The sequence below is a fragment of the Anoplolepis gracilipes genome, chromosome 1 (assembly GCF_047496725.1).
Source record: "Anoplolepis gracilipes chromosome 1, ASM4749672v1, whole genome shotgun sequence".
NCBI classification, from domain to species: Eukaryota; Metazoa; Arthropoda; class Insecta; order Hymenoptera; family Formicidae; genus Anoplolepis; species Anoplolepis gracilipes.
The window spans coordinates 21727414-21746791 of record NC_132970.1 but is presented as its reverse complement, the minus strand read 5'-3'; the positions used below and the strand labels follow the sequence as shown (position 1 = coordinate 21746791).

The 19378-nt window shown below is 31.9% G+C and overlaps 1 protein-coding gene and 1 pseudogene across 7 annotated transcripts in view; both read left to right on the top strand.

Moving 5' to 3' along the window:
- Nucleotides 1–9629, top strand: part of LOC140674118 (zwei Ig domain protein zig-8) — a 110383-nt gene extending 100754 nt beyond the window's left edge. For all 7 annotated transcript variants that reach the window (XM_072907870.1, XM_072907782.1, XM_072907719.1 and 4 more), the window contains one exon: nucleotides 8422–9629. In XM_072907870.1, the coding sequence (XP_072763971.1) occupies nucleotides 8422–8558 (137 nt within the window). In that variant the 3' untranslated portion in view covers nucleotides 8559–9629. The remainder of the gene's footprint in view (nucleotides 1–8421) is intronic.
- A 6874-nt stretch (nucleotides 9630–16503) lies between these two features.
- LOC140671832 (chymotrypsin-1-like) lies at nucleotides 16504–19278 on the top strand (annotated as a pseudogene).
- The last annotated feature ends 100 nt before the right edge of the window (nucleotides 19279–19378 follow it).

The following is a 19378-nucleotide window of genomic DNA, read 5'->3' as shown; positions in this document are numbered from 1 at the left end:
ATACATGTTGGAGTAAATCTCCGAGAGAATATAAAATTAATACGTTGCGCAGGATTGAGCAACATACGCATGAATTATACATTTACTCGTTAAGCCAGTACTTAACGTGTGTAAATTATGACGGAAAAAAAGACAAGTGATTAAAAACTTATTATCTCGCAACTTGATTTAAACCATTTGCTACTATGTAAAGAAAGCATAATATGTTAGAACAATTGTAATAATACTTAATACATGAATTTATTGAACCGTGTTGTCAATTCATCCTAGAGAGCCACGGGAAAACAGCATACGACGCATAAAAGGAACCGCGTTTAATTCACTCGCATATATCGCAAAACTGAATTTTTCGTCTGATTGTGAGTCACTTTGCAACAGCACTTCACTCACGTGTATATACGTACGATACATCAACCGCAGGCACGATACGCGACCGCGCGAGAGCCCGACGATAAATCAGAAGTCCGGCCACTCGTTTTCTAGTTTTGCAGATTGCGAATTCGCGCAGTTTTTATCGGTACGAACGAGCTGAGTCCGAAGAAAGTGCCATTGCAATGGGATTAAACGCGACAGCGGACATTTTTATGAGCGCGCCTGCATGAAAATATTTCTGCTGGATGACGGGCGAATATCATATTCCGGGAAACATGGTACTAAAATTACAAAATTTTTTCTTATTAATTAAGATTGAAGTAATTGAGTTACAGTAAAATTAAAAAAATCCAATCAAATGTTTATGCCAATTTCTTACACGCATTGCATATACACGATATAGACTGCATATAGACTGTAATATTATTGTAAATATTTTCAATAATTATGTCAGATCTTGTATGAATTTAAAAATCGTTTCAAAAGCAGCGCGCGCGCGCTTTTCAAGTATAACAATATCTGGTGGGATATTATATCAAAACTTTATGTTCAATCTCATCGAAAAACCGATGATAGAGGAAAAGAAACTTTTCTTTCCCGCTGTCTCAAGATTGCCGCAGGGATAACCAATAATTGATCATCTTACGATTAATTATTGGCATTTATATTGATAATCGGAATTAAACTGATAATCGCTTATTATCAAGATTAGAAAGTTGAATTAAGATGATTGTAAACCGTCGTAGATTATTAAAGTCCGTACGGTGAGAGTACGAGGAGCAAAGTATTTTATTGAATTTTATTGGGACGAGCGTCGTTGATTCGATTAACAATTTGGTGAACGCGATCGGAAATTTGAAAATGTCTCGTGGGACAAGTTAAAATAAAATATATCGGAATGTTTTCGCACAAGCTTTCGATTCGGGCAATCGACATAAATTTATATCGATTCCTCGAAGTAATAAACGATCTGTGCTAATTAGAATGTCGACATGAGTGGCAGTGGATAATTAATGATAGTTAATTAGTGTGAGATATTGCATTAGGGTAAAAATAACTTTTCTGCAAAATTCTCTATCAATTTCACTTTATCATAATAAGTATTAGATTGTTTTAAGAGAGAGTAATAAAAAAGAAAAAGATTAAGTTAAATAAAATTAAGACAGTTTATACCTTCTTATTTAAAAGTGTCAATAAAAGATTTGCATCTACCTTTGTACTAACTTTGCAAGTAACTTTCACTACTAATTTACTGCTAATTTATATGTTGATATTTTAATTAATACAGAGAATAGTCATTTATTATTAGAATGCTAAATCAAATATTACATTACTTTCCTTTTCATCGACATAAAAATATCCATGTAATTGTATAGTAAAATACATCGGATTCCAATGTCTTACTAAATCACAAGAGGCACCCTTCGTCCTCGCATACGTCATATCCTCAAGTATCCACGGACATTTCTACCCATGAACACTCGCGCGGCAAGAAGGGCCATTTGCGCGCGATTTGTCGAAAGCGGCGCGGGATTTAACGACTTTTGAGGAAGCCAATGCAGCGGGTGCAAAAACGTCTCGAGTGCAGTGCCAGTCCGCGTCTGATGCCGAGTTTTTGCGACGGCTCTTGCCGGGGGATGGGCTTTGGCGGCCGTCTGAGCTAATTCTTATGCGATCGTAAATAATGTCGCGCATATATCAAAACTTACAGCGACTCCCCATTCCGACGTCGCAGTCGACGTTGCCATCTCCTGCGGCAGTCCTGTATCCTACCGTCTTCGTTCCACCTGCATCCTTTATCCCTGTCCTCGTCGCACACATCTTTCTCCGAACCAGAGCCTCCTGAACCACACGTTGACCATTTCCAACGTCTTTTTTCTCTTTTCTCTTCCTTTCCCGTACTTTTCCTCGTAAGCATCTGCCAACGGCACTTATGGTTGTGGCCGGATTAAAGACACAATTTTGCGTTTCTATTAATTAAGAAAGTTAATTATGCTGGAATTCAATTTCCCTAATTGCACATCGTCGAGTTTTCACGCTGCTTGTGCATCCGGAGCAACGGAAAGATCTTGCCCGGATCTGTTCGTTTGCTATCCAGCTTCGTCCAGAACGGCAGGCGGAGAGGATTTCGCTGAAAGTTTCTTTCTCTCTCTCTCTCTCTCTCTCTCTCTCTCTCTCTCTTGACCTCTTTTAATTTTCACTATCTTGATTCAAACGCAGTTCTTCTTTCCTCTTGTTTCTCTTTTTTCGCTTCTGTCTTCTGAGTCTCTCCTCATCTTGTAACTCGCTGTGGACTTTTGATGAGACCAAGAAAAACGCTAGCAAAACATATTTAATATGATTCTTGATGTTTGCAAATTTTTTTACTACGATTAATTGAAACATTGGATTCAGGAAGGAATACATTTATGAGAGGAGAAAATAAAATTTATATTGCAGCTATCGTCGTAAAAGGCAATCGAGGCAATCGATTGAAATCGTTTAAGAAATTACAGAGATAAACAGAAGTTAAGTAACTCCGTAAATCGGGACGTTCCTTTGTAGCGAGTTATGATATCACTTTTCGACATCCTACGAATCCCTGGTGCCTCGGTACACGTCGCCGGCTCAGTCTAGACGATTCATGGATACTTCCAGGATATTTTAAATATATATCGAGCACGACGGACTGCGGAAGTTTGCAGCGAGTTTAATACCTAACGGCTCCCTAGACTGTCGTTTATACCGGCTTCAAACTCTCTGCTCTCTTCTAGATCTCTCCTCTCGCTCCTTATCTTCGCTTCTCTAGCGGTGTCTCGTGTCCTCTTAACGTATGATATTATTAAATTTTGTATCCAAAATATTCGAATAAAGTGAAAGCCACATGTTCCGAGTCCGTTGTATTATTTTCTTCGTATCCCTACTGCCACGATGAGAATCTTTAAACTTCACGAAATCCATTTATTTTATTCGATATAACAATGCGCATTTTGGATGAAATATCTTCCGAGGCGGTTAAAGCGCTCGTATTAATCCAGATTTAGCATGAATTATAGCGGCTCAATAAATGGATTTAAACTAGTCTCTTAATCTTTTATCTTTCTCATATTATTATGCGAAGAAATCTTAAAATATTTTCTTGCATTAATTATGTATCCAGAATTTATCATTAATTAAACAAAATAATTATTTTTTGAATATACGCAAAGCGGCAAACTGCGTACCCATTAACTAAAGATTTCCATTTTTAAACAACTTTGTACTCTTTTGCTTCGCTTCAGGCATAACTCTGTAAAGCCAACGGACAGTTTCCGAGACAATGTCTAAAGGAGTTGCTAAAAGCGGGCGGGTGAGCTAAAGTGCAACTTACTCGTGAACTTTCAACTCTCGTAGATCATTATAATTTCGCGCGGCTATCATGCATGTTCGCATACTCGTTATGCGCTGATACGTACTTCATAAAAAAATCGAGTCGGTAATTAATAAATGGTGTATGTAAGCCAAAGTAAGTTTGAACAGGCTGCGGTTACACATTAATCACATAATTACATATGCATCCTCTAGGACCGGTTGTTCTAGCATCGAGTAATTTTAATTTTGTTGGTAACTATATTTTCGTCTCTTTTTTTTTTAATTTATCCGAAAGAGAGAAAAATATAGTTATCAACGAAATTAAAGTTACTCGACGTTGGAACAATCGAACTTTAATGTGTTGTGAATTTTTTAATTTCAGTATAGCTCACGTATTGCCTTTTTTTACATTGTTTCAATTTGTTCCGAAAAAATTATTGATTCACAGAAGAAATTATGTGCTGGGATACCTTGCGATCTATACTCTAAACCGCTATCGCAGATTGAAAATTAATTTTTAATTCTGTTCTCGCTCTCACAATTCACTAATTAAGCTGTTATTCTATAATACATTGCAGTCAATTTTTAGAAGAGAGTTTATACTCTGCGCATAAAAAATACCATTGACTATAATAAAATAAAAGATTGCAATATTTCGAAAAACGAAAAAAGTTGAAGTAGTTGGAGATTAATGGAACATTACAAGACTGACTTTTTTTAAATAAAGAAACTTTAAATAATAAAGAAATTTTTTTAATGGAAAAATTTTCTAATTATTTATTATAAATTAATTGTAATATTCTAATTAATTATTTGTAATATTCTAGTCACATATATCATGCTTTAAATTTTAATGATTCTCTTATTGATGACAAAAACATTATACGTTTTTATAATTACATTTAACAATTATTTATAATTAAAAGTATCAATTTTTCTGTTCTCGAATTACTATTAAAGAAGATAAATTATAATTATAATTTTACAATAATTTTATATTAATTCTTAATAAATTATATATAATGAGATGCTGCAATTAAACAACATAACGTTATTTTACATTATTATTACATAACCTCGTATTATTTATTATGAAAAAAGATAAATCATAATTGCAGTTTTGCGATTATTTTATATTAATTTTTAATAAATTACATATAATTTTTAGAGATGCTGCAATTAACGTAATGTTATTTCGTATGAGAATAAAAAGTAATATTAAATTTTCTCATACTTGACATCATGATGTGCCGAGGCTGATTCCATAACACTCGTAACAGTAATATAATCAAATACACACGTTCATGCGTCATTTGCATTCCGCACTGTCCATGCAGGAGGTGCTAAGTTAGATATCGACTGTCAAACGTTGCCATATACGCGATCGCAAACTGCTTGTGATAGATCCTCGCCGCACTACTGGATGTAAATTCATCACACGTGCAAGGATTTTGCTTCCGCTTTAATCGGCGCGTGTAGTTACGACGCGTATGCGTGCTGCGTGCCGCACCACGCGTGTCGCATTCCCCGTTACACTAACACAAATGCACGACGTTCCACGGGTGGTGATCGCAAGCACGCCTCTATCGAACGCGCAATTCATATACGGTTAATGACGCCGATGCTTTCGTACAAATACCTGATCGGGCGCATACCCGGCAGTACGCAGGCATGCTTCGGCAGCATATTGTCGCCTGGATTCTAGAGATACAGTACGGCCGATCGTTATCGATCCTCATCGAATTCTGCGCCACGCTTAGGTACTGATAATTACCGCGTAAACTACGTATATTTTAACATAACGACGCAAGAGACGAGACGTGAAATTTTCAACAGGTTGCTAATGCAAAAAATGTTGACATATTATTAAATTTTCAAAGTACGTGTAGATTTAGTAAAACATTAATTAATAAAAATTATAAAGGCTCTATAATTAATAAACAATGAGGAACATATTTGGCGTTAGAGCGAAATTATGAAATTATATGATAATTCAACTTATATAATATAATTTCTTATCTATTTTTTTGAAAATTAACAATATTATTAAATCACGATATACAAAGAGCGTTATATTTAGTCAGAAAAATAAAAATAAATAAAAAATATATTACATATTACATTGATATATAGGTAAGTGTTAAAAACCACATCCTTCGCAGAAATCGACAAATTCACAGTGATGAGTTTATTTGGCAATCATAGAATTAAATTTACATCTCATAATACATAATATCTTGTTATTTTGCACATGTACCACGAATTAATAATTAATCTGGAATTAGTCGGTAAACGTGCATGATTTCAAATACTGGAATATTGATGATCACATGCTTATGAGGTGATCGATTGTATTGATAGCTTCATGTCTACTGAATGCGCGTGATTCATCGAGAAGAGATCTCGTCGTTGCGTTTTGTATGATTGCCTCGTATAATTCGTATTACTACTGCTCGCTTTAATCAAGTTGTCCTATAATTGGCAATAAAATATTGATTAAAATATTATTAAAAATAAAATGTTTTTAAATTAAAATGTAAGTAGGCTATAGAGAGTAAAAAAATTGTCAATAAATAAAGGTTACAAGATATATACAGTATATTATATTAGTATAAATGAATAGATATATTATAAATTAAAGTATTTAATCTAGACAAAAACAAATAAAGGCAAACGTTTCGGTTCCACTTTTGGCGCCTTCTTTAGCGCAAGAATGTGTCGTAATATCGTAATATTAAATTAAATAATAGTTCAATTTTGAGTGATAATACAAAATAATACAAAAATGATTGTTAAATTAATTTGACCTGAACTGCATATGTATAATATGAAATAAGAAATAAAGAGTCGAATTATAATGAAGATTGATAGAAAAAATACTTTGTAGTTTGTAAGCCAGGAAGTATTTTTGAGAATAGTGATTTGATTAACAGTACCAATTGAATCTTAGAATTAAATTTTTAATTTATATGCAGGTGATAATTAAATTGATATGTTCAAAGTCACTAAGCTGTACAATATTTTTACTTACAAGTTAGATATTTATTTAAAAATAACAGAGCAAAACAGTTAAAATAATAAAGTAAAATAGTCGTAGGTCAATCGGTTGCTGTCAAAACACAACGAGAAATAGGAGTTTATATACCGTCGCGTGACTTTCAAAACTTTGGAAGCTTGTTTATCACATCACAATATGTTAACAGTAAAATATTTGTAAATTGTCTTTATAAAATTTTATTTTTCTGCGCTTTGTAACAATATATTTAGAAACTAGAAATACTTTCCTTCTCTCAAAGATCAGAAAGCAATACGGTGAGTTCGTGCACCGCGAAATATTCTTACCATTAAAAGATCAACGCTGCGTAATCGGAGAAGTCGTTAAAAGCGTAATTTCAGAAAATAAAGTACCTGTTACCAGTTTCTCTGTAAAGTTCAGCTCTCGTTCTCGCGTACGTTAATGGCCGTAAAGAACTGTAGGGATGAAGGCGCGATTGGAATCTAAGCTTCAAAGGGTTACCAATGGTTGGAATTAAGGTTTCCTCGTCTCATTAAGACTTTAACTACTTTCTACACCGGCTAGCAATGCGATCGAGTATAGATACGTATTTCGATGCGTAAATGAAGAACGGATTCATGCGAGATTAAGGCGCGAAACGTTTCCCTTTATTCTCGCCGCTTTGCCAACCCCATGGAATAATTTATGTTCGTGATGGCAGCTCGATTGAAATATTTACGACTCTTTTAAACTTCCCGGGATATACGGTCATCGCCGTTGGGCGTCTTGCTGGAAATATTGCGGATTGAATCTTGGCAAAACTAACCGCCCTCGTGTAAGCACAGCTGAATGCGTCTACACGTGCTAGGCGCCATATGTGCGAAGCATGTTCTTTAGCATCGGCTATGTATCATTTACATCGTACAGTGTGCAGAGAGTTTGTGAACACGTCGTCGATATTTTTGGGGTAATATGCAGATGTCAGATATCAAACCATTTGCAAGTGTTTTGGAGTAAAACTGTCATATGCAATTTAGATTCTGCTTTAAATTAAATGTACAAATTTCAACTGCTATTTAATTTATTTCAAATAGTAGATGTAAAAAAAAAATATCATCTTTTATGCGATTCAATATATGTCTTGAGAGTTTAACATATAAAAATATAAAATATAAAATATGAAAATTTTTATTAATTAAAATATTTTGTAAAAATTTTATATTAATTTACCTGTGCAAACCACATATTACAGATGTAACTAATATACAATACAAAACCCTGTTAAATCGATCTTTGCAACACTACGTCAAGTTTAAATGGCGAAGAATGAAGAAATAACATGGAAAAATGCGTATCGACATATCCCTCAAACAACGCGATAATTAATGGATGCCTTGTAACATGGGGAAACCTATAATCCCGTAATCTTCGAGTGACATTGATTTACGAGTGTGGGTAGTGTCATTATTCTCAAAAAGTATCAAGATTTCCAACGTGAGCGCGATATATAGATTCAATATCCTAATACAGCAATTTTTCAATGTCTGTTCGTGTGAAGCGTTCTCACTGACATGACACTCATTAGATGATATCGCGTAAAACCGCGTTAATTCGATATATCGTACTCGTAAATATTCATATCACGATTACGAGCACGATACGAGAATCGCTGACGAGTTTAGTGCTGACACACTCGGTTCTCCTTTTTTACTTTTCTGTTACAGGAGAGCACACGGAAGCCATGCAACGTGACGCCGGATACGTCTCTTCCGGAAGTAACGTCAGGCACTGGCCCGGACTTCTGCTTCCGTTTTCATGGCTTCTAATACTCACGCGCAACAGCCAAACTTTCTTGCTCTAACATACACTCGACACAGTATTTCACGCTTATTTCTTGCCGTTTCCAATGCTAAAATGTACCTAAAATGTGACCAAGCCGATTTAGATCGTAAGATATAGACATGTAGATTTTAAAAATATATTTATAAATCATGTTATGATATGCGTTCGCTCCGCGAAGGTTAAATTCGTAAAATTAGAGATTTTATGCAATCTAGGGATTGCGATAAAAGCTACTTATACATTCTATATAATCGCGGATAAAGTTATAGAGCTTGATATATAATTAAAAAAATTTCGTAAAAATATTACATAAATCACATCGGAGAGATTCGTAGATTCTCACGCGAGCGATAATGGGAATTGCAAAAGTTTATGGTCAAATTCCTAAGTTACATCGTAATCGGTAAAATTTAGATTAGCAATTAAATAATATAGAGCTCTCTCGGTATAATGCAATTGAGGAGTTCAACTAGTGTAAAATAATACAGGTTACATAAAAGAAAACGTATGGCTTCCTCGTTGATTGCGTGCTCGAACTTTCTTTTGTTCTAATAAAAGTACAACAAATTTTATATACACACTCCTCGATCGCATTTAAGAAGATGACAAGTAATTTGTGGGAATTTAATACAAATGGTGATGGAAATAAAGACAAAATGTCCTTGCACAAAATTCCTCGTGTACTGTCCTGTAAATTTAGGTTTGCGCACAAATAATTCATTAAATGACTTGCGATATACTCCATTTGATCTCAATGTTCTGGAACGTTCTTTTCGCCCTCGCAATTCACGGCGCTCTTTGAGAGCGTGCTTCTTAAAGTCAATGGGATTACAGCGACCGAGCAGCGCCAAAGGATGCGGAGGTAATTTGATATCATGTATCGTACTACATCTTTTCGTTCGAAGGGACACGGAGAATACGTCATGAATTTCATGAAATTTTAGCAAATAAGTATATTTATAATGTGTTATACTTTATTCTATTAATGTCTCTTTGAAAAACACAGATTTTTTTCAAGATTATTAAAGGTACGTATTGATTTTAATGCGTGATATTTTAATCCTAATTTTATCTGTCAGAAAAAAATTATATATAAGTTACAAAAATAATTTTAAGCAATATATATTTTTATTGCAAAAAAATATCACATTATGATTGGAAATATAAGTTAATATACCGATAACTTTCTTTATACTTCTATATTATTGCAAAATTAATTTTTTAATATCAAAAAGATCTTTTATAGAAGAATTATTGATATGACAGGAATAATACATATATAATCAATTTTTATTTGGCTTGCGTATTACATAAAGTAAATTCAGATTACATAATCGCTATTGAATTATGCGTCAGTTTTTCTTATAAATACCAAATAAGACGTTCACTTATTCATGTTTATTCCGATATGTAAAAGAAAATCATGTCTCGTACTCGAATTTGTCAAATGCAGGAACTTATATAGCGAATGGCAATTTCTCTTGTCACGCATCGCAAATTCTGAAGACATAATTCTTCCTAAAATCGCAATTCCACTATTACGCCGTTAGTACTTTTGCGGCACGATATAACGCTTTGATATGTTGTAAATTATAAATAAGATGGACAAAAAGTCGACGTGACAGCGTGACAGCGTGACAGTCGAGATTACATATTTGATCACAAAGGTGAATCATCTGCACAAAGAGAGAACGATTGAAGAAATGGAACGACGGATGCATTAACCATATAACTTTTTTTAGTGCTCGATTTAGCATGCAGCACATATAATGGAATCGCGTTATTTTTTATACGCGATGACTACTCGTGATCGAAATTCAATATGTGTAATTTTACATTCACTATGTTTTATTTTAGACATGACAAAAATAGTTAAGTTTTATAAATATTTCTCGTTAAAAAGTTTAAAAGCCAGTAACATTTTATGCTTAACCTGATACTAGTTATTCTGACACTTTTATAGTGATTAATATATGGTGTGTATGGATGTCGTAAAAGAAAAACACGCCATTTACTGAATTTTACGTCGTACCCGTACACTTCTTTTACTATTGAACGTGACAACACATGTCTTTTGCTATTGAATGTTGCTTGCTATTGCAGATTTAAAAATTAACCAAAATAATTCAATTTTATTATAATTCTAAAATATTATTAAAAAATGTATACGTCGTCTAATTTAAATATATTACAAAATTCAAGGAATATTAAAATAATCTAATATATGCGAATACATTAAATGACATGTTTTTTTTTTTTTTTTTTTTATTATCTTTTATTACTTTTATTACAAGTTTTTTTCAAAATGTTCGATTTTACCTTTAGTTTGAGTTTGAGGTTTCTTTTAAGGGCTTCATATAAACTTCATAATTGGGGAGTTAAATTCAGAAACTGTACCGAATCTATAAATGATAATGCGATAACCGTGTTTCCTGTCCAGACTTTTATACCTGTTTTAAAATTGACACGCCCTATACGTATTTTATATTCAGGACATTACTTCGTGTTGAATTATTTTTCAAGTTCGGACAGGAGCACTAGTAGCGATGGTGGTAACTCTTTCCGGACGCGAGGCTCCTGTCGTCCTGTCTCAACCATCCCTCCTACTTGCTCACCGTCGCCGGAACGAATACTAGTTCAGCTTTTCTCCTAGTGTAATCGTATATAACTGTCACTCCGCAGTGGAAGTGATACGAAGTGTAAAACTCGGCCGACTCAACATAAAATAACGTCCGCTGTCTGTATTTAGGTTCAAACTAGAGCATTTGTGGGTCTTAAGAATTTTGACATTTTGCAGTAATGATTTACGTAATTGTCCATGTAAAAAGAGACTAAAACTGCGAAGTCTTTTTAAAATCTAAAATTATGAAACTAAATAATTTGCTTGATGTGCAATTAAATTAGTGAATATCAATATGTATTTCTAGTTACACGACAATTGCAAAAAAAAATAGAGTAGGACGATATCTCTGCGTCTAACGAGGCACGATGCAATTCGAGCGACACGTCGGGGATCGTTAAAAGTGCCGCTTAAGCGACGTTAAAGCAAGAATAAAATAACACTAAATTTACGGCGGACCGTGAATCAACATGCTTTATGATTGTTCGGGTAGCGGATGATAAAGGATGAAAGCACGCGCGGGGAACTAGCTCGCTAGGTCGAACAGGGGCTCGAATGTCCGCCAGGGGTGGGGGGGATGAAAATTGGAAAACTGCATTGTCCACCCGTTCTGCCCCACTGGGACACATTCGTTAGTGGGCACCGTTCACCAACGATAAATTTCACGTATCTTCCACTTTCCCGTCTTTCACCTGCGCTCAAATTAAAGATCAGCTCGATCATGATTGTTCTTCATGCACATGTGTCTCTGCGACTCGATCGTTTTTATTAAATATTTCGCCAAAAAATATTTAATTCTTAGCAGATTATTTTATATAGGTAGATCATTTTATATTGCGTTTCAAAAGTTATTGTCACTATGTTTTTTTCTCTGTTTATGGTAAATACTGATGCGACGACACTGATAGAGTATATTTGGTAAACTTGTTCTACAAGTTTGTAGAAAAATAAATCAAGTCAAATGGTCAACATTTACGGAATCAGTGAAAGATGGAATTGTCACTCGCGTTAACGTGCGGAAATTATTAAGTGTGTCATAATCCATCTTTTTAGCAGCTGAAATTCATGAACATTTGTGTCGAGTTTATGATAGAGAAATTCAAAGCTAGACGTGACACGATGAGGATTATTTGACGGATTTGTCTCCCTCTAATTTTTATTTTTTATCCCTCCCTCAAGTCTTTAGTGTGGATAACAGTTTCTGACGAAGAACTTCAAAAAGGTATCTTATCGTGGCTCAAAAAGTTAGATGCGAAGTACTTTGAAAGAGATTTTAAGACTCATTTCGGATTACGATAAACAATATTTTAATATACATGGCAATTACGTGGAAAAATAAAGTATTATCTCATAATTTTTTTTTAACTTTTTAATGCATTTTTCAATTTTTTTTAACGATAGTGGCAATAAGCTTTTAAAACACTTTCAAATGTATCTTATTGTAAAATATAATTACATATTTATCTTTTGTAGTAATTATCTGAAGCTCATATTTATAGTCGCATTTCTGCTAACGAATTCTGAAGCTAGTCTTGAAACGTGATATGATTCAATATACGGATCTTGAGAGTCAATTTGATATTCGTGATGTCATATTTGCAACCACGATACAGCTCAGGAACTCGGATGAAACCAATCTTGACAGACAAAGCCTTGAGTCTCACACGATTCAATACGTGACTTTTGAGGTTTCATACGAGCAACTATTGCGCGTCACCATTTCCTCTATCTCATGAACTCAATCTCAATTGAACTATGTTCGAACTATTGAATATCAAGATATAAACTTATCACAAGTATTTTACTTGATATATTTCTAAAACTAAGACTCGGGTAACAATTATAAATATAGCCTTAAACGATAATTATAATGTGAAAACACGAAATAAAAAAGTTTACCTTATAATTTAACAGAAAATGATTAATTGTGTAACAAATAATTGATATTAAAATAATATGTGTATAAATAAACAAATTCCATATTGCAAATAAAGACGAAAAATAAAGTTTCAATAATAATGATTTAAAAAGCGATAAAAGGTCTGAATATTTAACATTTCATGGTACAAAAAGTAGAGCGAGATATATTTCTTGCTCCTACTAACATACGCGTATGCACACACATACATATAAATTAATTAGATTGCCTGAGGAACTATTGAAACCACAAAACATATTGGTACATTCAATTCCTGCGAGCGTTGACGCTAAATTTACAATATCATACTAAAGCGCATAATAATGGAGAATTTCATATGAAACATGTTGAATACACACGTTGTTTCTCTCTCTAGATGTGGTAAAACATGCATGCAATTTTGTACATAGCAGTTTTATTTCGTTCATATATATATTTTATTTATATATTTTGCTTGATTTAATGTGATTTATTTTTTTTTAATACATTTGACAGATAATGTATACAAGTGCTATTTTCCCTTCTTTTTTTTCAAAATTCCCTTCGGTTTTGTGTGAATAGATACGCGCACATTGTTGAGAGATCTCGATAGACAAACGGTGGCTAATTTTCGCAGATCCGCCTCTGCGCGTGACTCAAACAAAAAAAGAGGCCGCTTTACCGTAAAAAGTGTTTGCGATCTTGCTTTGTTAACGGGCAATTCAACTTTGTTGCTTCAAATAAACAACGGCCAGCCAAACGAATGTACCTTTCCAATAGTGCGCACAACCTCGCTTTCAGCGTGCCTTTTCACGCAAATTGCCACGGAAAGAGCGGAGCCAGTTAAAATGTTTACGAATGTCAAGTTTATCGCGAGGGATACACTCGAGCTGAAAACGCGGGCTTTCATCGCAACTAACGGCAATAAAATACGATGTAAATTTCGCTGTGTCATAATACATCACGAATCGTTTAGTTTTTTATTTCATATAAAGTAATTTAAATAATTCAATTAAGAGTTATAAGGGTAATAATAATTAAATCATGTGATTTAATGTTAGTTTTATTTAAAATGTTCGAGTTGAATGAATTTAAATTTATTAATATCTGCGTAAAATTAAGCCTTTTTTATGATGCTATGCTATATTACTACCTCAAAGCATGTATTATGTATATGCATATAATCTTGTACGTAAAGTGCTGCAGCAAATTAAATTGCTAACGGCAACATTAATGGGTTAATGGGAGTCAATTTTTTTCAGATTACACGCTTTTCTCATCCCAACGATCATTTTGCTAAGCTACTGAGTACATTTACGAGATATGCCAAAGGTTAAATGAAGATGAGCTTTCTGTTTCAGTATCTGGTGCGTAATAAGATTAAACAAGATAACCGACATTGCTAAATGTAATATAAATTCACTTACATAATGATTCATGTTGCAAGGTAGCTTTCTTGCTACATAAACACATGTACATATGTAGATGTCTATCATATATCATTATTTTACGACAATGTAGACATTTCATATTTATCTCAGTTAATTTTGTAATATGGAATTATATTGACAAGATTTAAAACGTTTCTTTTCAGATAAATAATAAATTATAAACAAAATAAATTGTTTTTTCAAAACACATGGATTATACTAAAGTGATGGACACTGATATGAATAAAAGATTAACAATATCAAACCAAAGATAAAAACAGATTTCACATAATCCAGACATTTGCATAATTTTTATATTATTTCGTGCAAATAATATCTCTTGAAATTTCAAAAAAATCTGTGTTTACGAACGTTCAAAAAATCAATAAGAAGTTATTTAATGAATATTGCGCAAATTTACCATTACGAAGCAGCGCGGTGCGTAATTCTATACCACGCAATTAAGCCGGATATCGATCCCGTCGAATTAGGACGCGATAATATAAAGACATCGGCAGTAGAGTGCGGCAGTCACATGCAGCTGTGCCGAAGAAATATTTCATTGCAATACGTGAATACAAGATTAATTATTCCAAAGTCTTTGTTCTTCAAGTTTACTATTTAAAACAATTTAATATTGTTATCCTCTATAAAAAAAATTCATATTAAAATGTCATATTGATATTTCGATATTTGATATTTACTTTGTGTATCGATTGTTTATCAATATACACTACTTGTTATTTGTACAATAATAATTGTTGTAGTTAATTGCTTATAATTATTTCAAATATTGTTACTTATGAAAATTATATGGTTAAGATAAACATTATATAAAATATTTTCAATTAAAAATTGACTTTATGTGTGTTATAAAAAATATATTAACATACGTCGTTTGTACAATTAAGCCTATAGAGAACGATTACAAATTGATCAATCATTGACTATCGGTAGAAGTTTAATTAAAATATACGCATATTTTAATAGAGTATATACAGTTTCAACAAATTTACATTGCAGTTTGCCTAAATTTGCATTTGGAATGTACAAGTTTGTTGAAACAACCTGCACTTCGAGCTGTACGTCACATGGATGGAGAGATTTTAATTTGACATATATCGATTTTTAACGATATTCATTGTAATCAATTAAAATTAATATTGTACGCATTGTTTGTCTAATAGATCTAGCTAATTGTCACTTTTATAAAATTAAAAAAATACAAATTTTATTTCTTCCGATAAGTTACAATAATTCAATACAATTAGTTATTGTATTTCATATATTACATATCGTTCGTTGTTGTTTTATATTTGAAATGTCCATTAATAAGCCAAATGTCAATTTAATTTGTACCGTTTATACATATGTATTAACAATGAGCCGTCGTCAATGTATGTCGATATTTTTTTTATTGTGAACTCGAAACAATACAAAAAGGATTTGTAAGGACAATACATATTTTTAAGATCAGTTATATTGATATAAATATATTGATGTGTCATGTCTACAAAAACTGAAATTATACTTTGATAAAGTCATATTGCATGCATGATGTATTAATAATTTTAACTTTCTAATTATCGTTTGTCTTTATTTCTTACAATAATATAATTGCGTTATAAAATCATTTTTTAAATAAACACACAAAAGCTCTTTATAATAGAATATAATAAAAATTGTCATAAATAATATTAAAATAAATTTTACATTTATTTTTTTTTATATCTACTTTGAGATTTCTAAGAGTACAGGTACAGATATGCTTCGTTAACAATTGAATGAATAATGTGCGTAATATGCAACTTAATATAGTGCAAACAAGAACAGCTGTTACACAAGGCTGAACACAGATATAAAATTGTATATAAAAGAAAACGATTGAACGATTTCCTCTATCCAGTTCGTAATTTGATTTGAATTTGATTTGCAACGGTAAAAATGATCAAGTTAGCTATTCTTGTCGCTGTCAGTGTCATCGCCCAGCGTACACAAAATCAATCATTAACAAACATACAAATCACATATGTATAGAAGAAAGTGAATAAATCACTATGTGTTAAAAAAGTTTGACAAAATAATATTTATAACAAAGTTAATTATTTTTTTTATAACAATAGGTTTATGTTTGCTATATTTTTATAGATATTTTTATTTGTTCCTTTCACCTAAAATTTTTTAGACACAAAATAAATGTTTTTTTAAACTATGGTTTTGATTGTAAATATAGAAGTTTGCTGCGATCCGCCTGAACGAATCGTCGGCGGTGACATAACCGATATTGGTCGATTTAAGTATTAAGTATCCCTCCAATCTTACCGTGATATTTGTGGAGGTAGTATCATTAATAATACGCACATCCTTACTGCTGCTCATTGCGTAGATGATGATTTCTTTACAGAAGACATAGTAACAGTTTTATATTAACAAATATAGTTTCATTAATAATAAAGATATATAATTATAATTAGAGAGTTTTGAGCATCATATACTATATATTTTTAGTAAAATTGATTATAATAATATGTAATATAGTAGAGAAAGTACCAATTATTAATGTATAACAATATTTTTATACATTATTAGAATAATTATCCATATTTTGATTAGGTTGTTCATAGAAGATTGTGCTCTATGTCAAGAAAAATAATGACTACTAATGAAGAATGGAAAGAATGCGAATAATGAATAATGTGAATAATGTATGGTACGAATAATATTAAACTAATAACGATTTTATTCAAATAATATATTAAATAAAAAATTTATTTGAATAATGTGGCACGAAATCTGGTTATATGATTAATATAGTATATATAACAAGTGAGATTCTTTAGGTGCAAGATAAGTGTCTTTATTTAGATAATATAAAAATATTTAAAAGATATTTAAAAAATTTTACCATCTAGAGTTAAAAACTTTTTAGTTTATAACCATTGCTGTTAATATGAGTAGTTTTTATATTATGATAATCAGACATTAGATCGTCTAATTTTGCACATAATATCTTAGTATTTAAAGTCAATATCTCGAGAAAGTACCCAGTCAATTAAAATCAATTTTTATTGAGTTGTCTTATTTAATCGGATTTTCAATATACATATCTAACTTTATTACACGCTGCAGTTTCAGTAAAGGAATTAAATTTGTTCTGTTTATTTAAACTTTTATTTTTAGAATTGTAATAAAACTTTTGTTGCTACTATGTTTCTTTGATCATTTTTTCAGAAAGTAATAGACTTCTATTTCAAAGTTTTAATTTTACCAGTTCTGTTAGACAAAAATAACGTAGGGAGAACAATTTTTAATTCTCTAATTTAATTTAATAAATTTATAATTTTTTCTGTATTTTCGTTTATATTTGCAAATCTATCCTATTCAGAATATTACGCCAAGATTATTTAAATATTCGAGTAAAATTTATTCAAATAGTTTTATTATTCTGATATTCAAACGACGTTCTATTATTCTGATATCCGATACCATATACCAGGCTACCAGACTATTTAGTTACTTCGATTTCCTAATTATCAAATACACCCGAGGCTATATTTAATTAATACCTGAATTAATTGAGTTCACAGTATAATTCCGACCAATCAGACAATGAGAGCTCTATATGCATATTGGGTACGTTTAACTGAAACATAGATTGTGACTTTTATGGAACAACAAACTTAGTCCACGTTTCAGTTGAATTTCAGTATTTATGTACGTACCATGTATATTATAGCACATAAACATATTCAATAAATTATATATATTTACATAATTGGTACTATTTTTGTCATCTGTCTCTTATTCATTTATATCGCTCTTTCTAATTCTATTTCTTTCTGTTAATATTTTTTTTATTTTAATTATTTTAATTTAATTTAATTTTAATTTATTTTAATTTTTTTCTTTCTTAGCTCATTATAAATTATTTAATTTACAGATTGTTATAAGTGGAAATAACAGTCCGAGAATAGGTGGCGAGAAACACAACATCAAATGTACTCGAAAACATCCAGAGTACACCGGTGAAAAAGAGAGTGGCTGGAAGCACGATATCGCTGTGATTACCGTAAGTTTATCAAACTTGTTAAGTACAATGTTAAATGAGTAGAAGAAACTTATAAGAAAATAATTTCACGCTTGTTTTTATTATTCTATATTATAATTTTGCGAATACTTTTTAAGTTGAAAAAACCGATCAAAGCAAATAACGTCCAAGGTCCGACTCCTTTAGCAAGTAAAGATTACGTTAACGGTGGCAAACGCGGCATCGTGAGAGGATGGGGAAAAACAAAAATGAGTGGATCATCCTGAGAAATACTTAGATGGTTTCGCGTGAATGTTTTGAGCTAAGAGCTCTGCTTGAGTGGTCACAAAAATCCACTCATCAATGAAAACCAGATATGTACGCTGGAAAAGATTGGGAAAGGTGCTTGCCAAGTGAATATCTTTTAAATTATTTTATATATTATAAAAGTATTAATATATGTGCATATAATTTTCGCTAAAAAGTCACTAATAGTTATCAAGTAATTGCAGTATTAAATGACAAAATGTTCGAATTAATTTTGCTATTTTATAATATATTTTATACTATCATAAATGTGATTAATTTAAAATATATTCCTCTTTCTTACACTTTTAGGGTGACAGCGGTGGTCCACTCGTTGTCGATGGTGAAGTCATTGGTGTCGTCTCTTGGGTCCTCCCCTGCGCTTTGGATAGATCTGACGTGTTCACTAATGTTTACAAGTATCTCAGCTTTATTAAAGAATCCCAATCAATGTGTTGATAATAGAAATAATGATCGTTTATTGATAATTTACGTTTGTAAAATATTTAATTTCTTGTAAATAATTTGATAAATATTTTTCAGAAAACAATAATAAAAT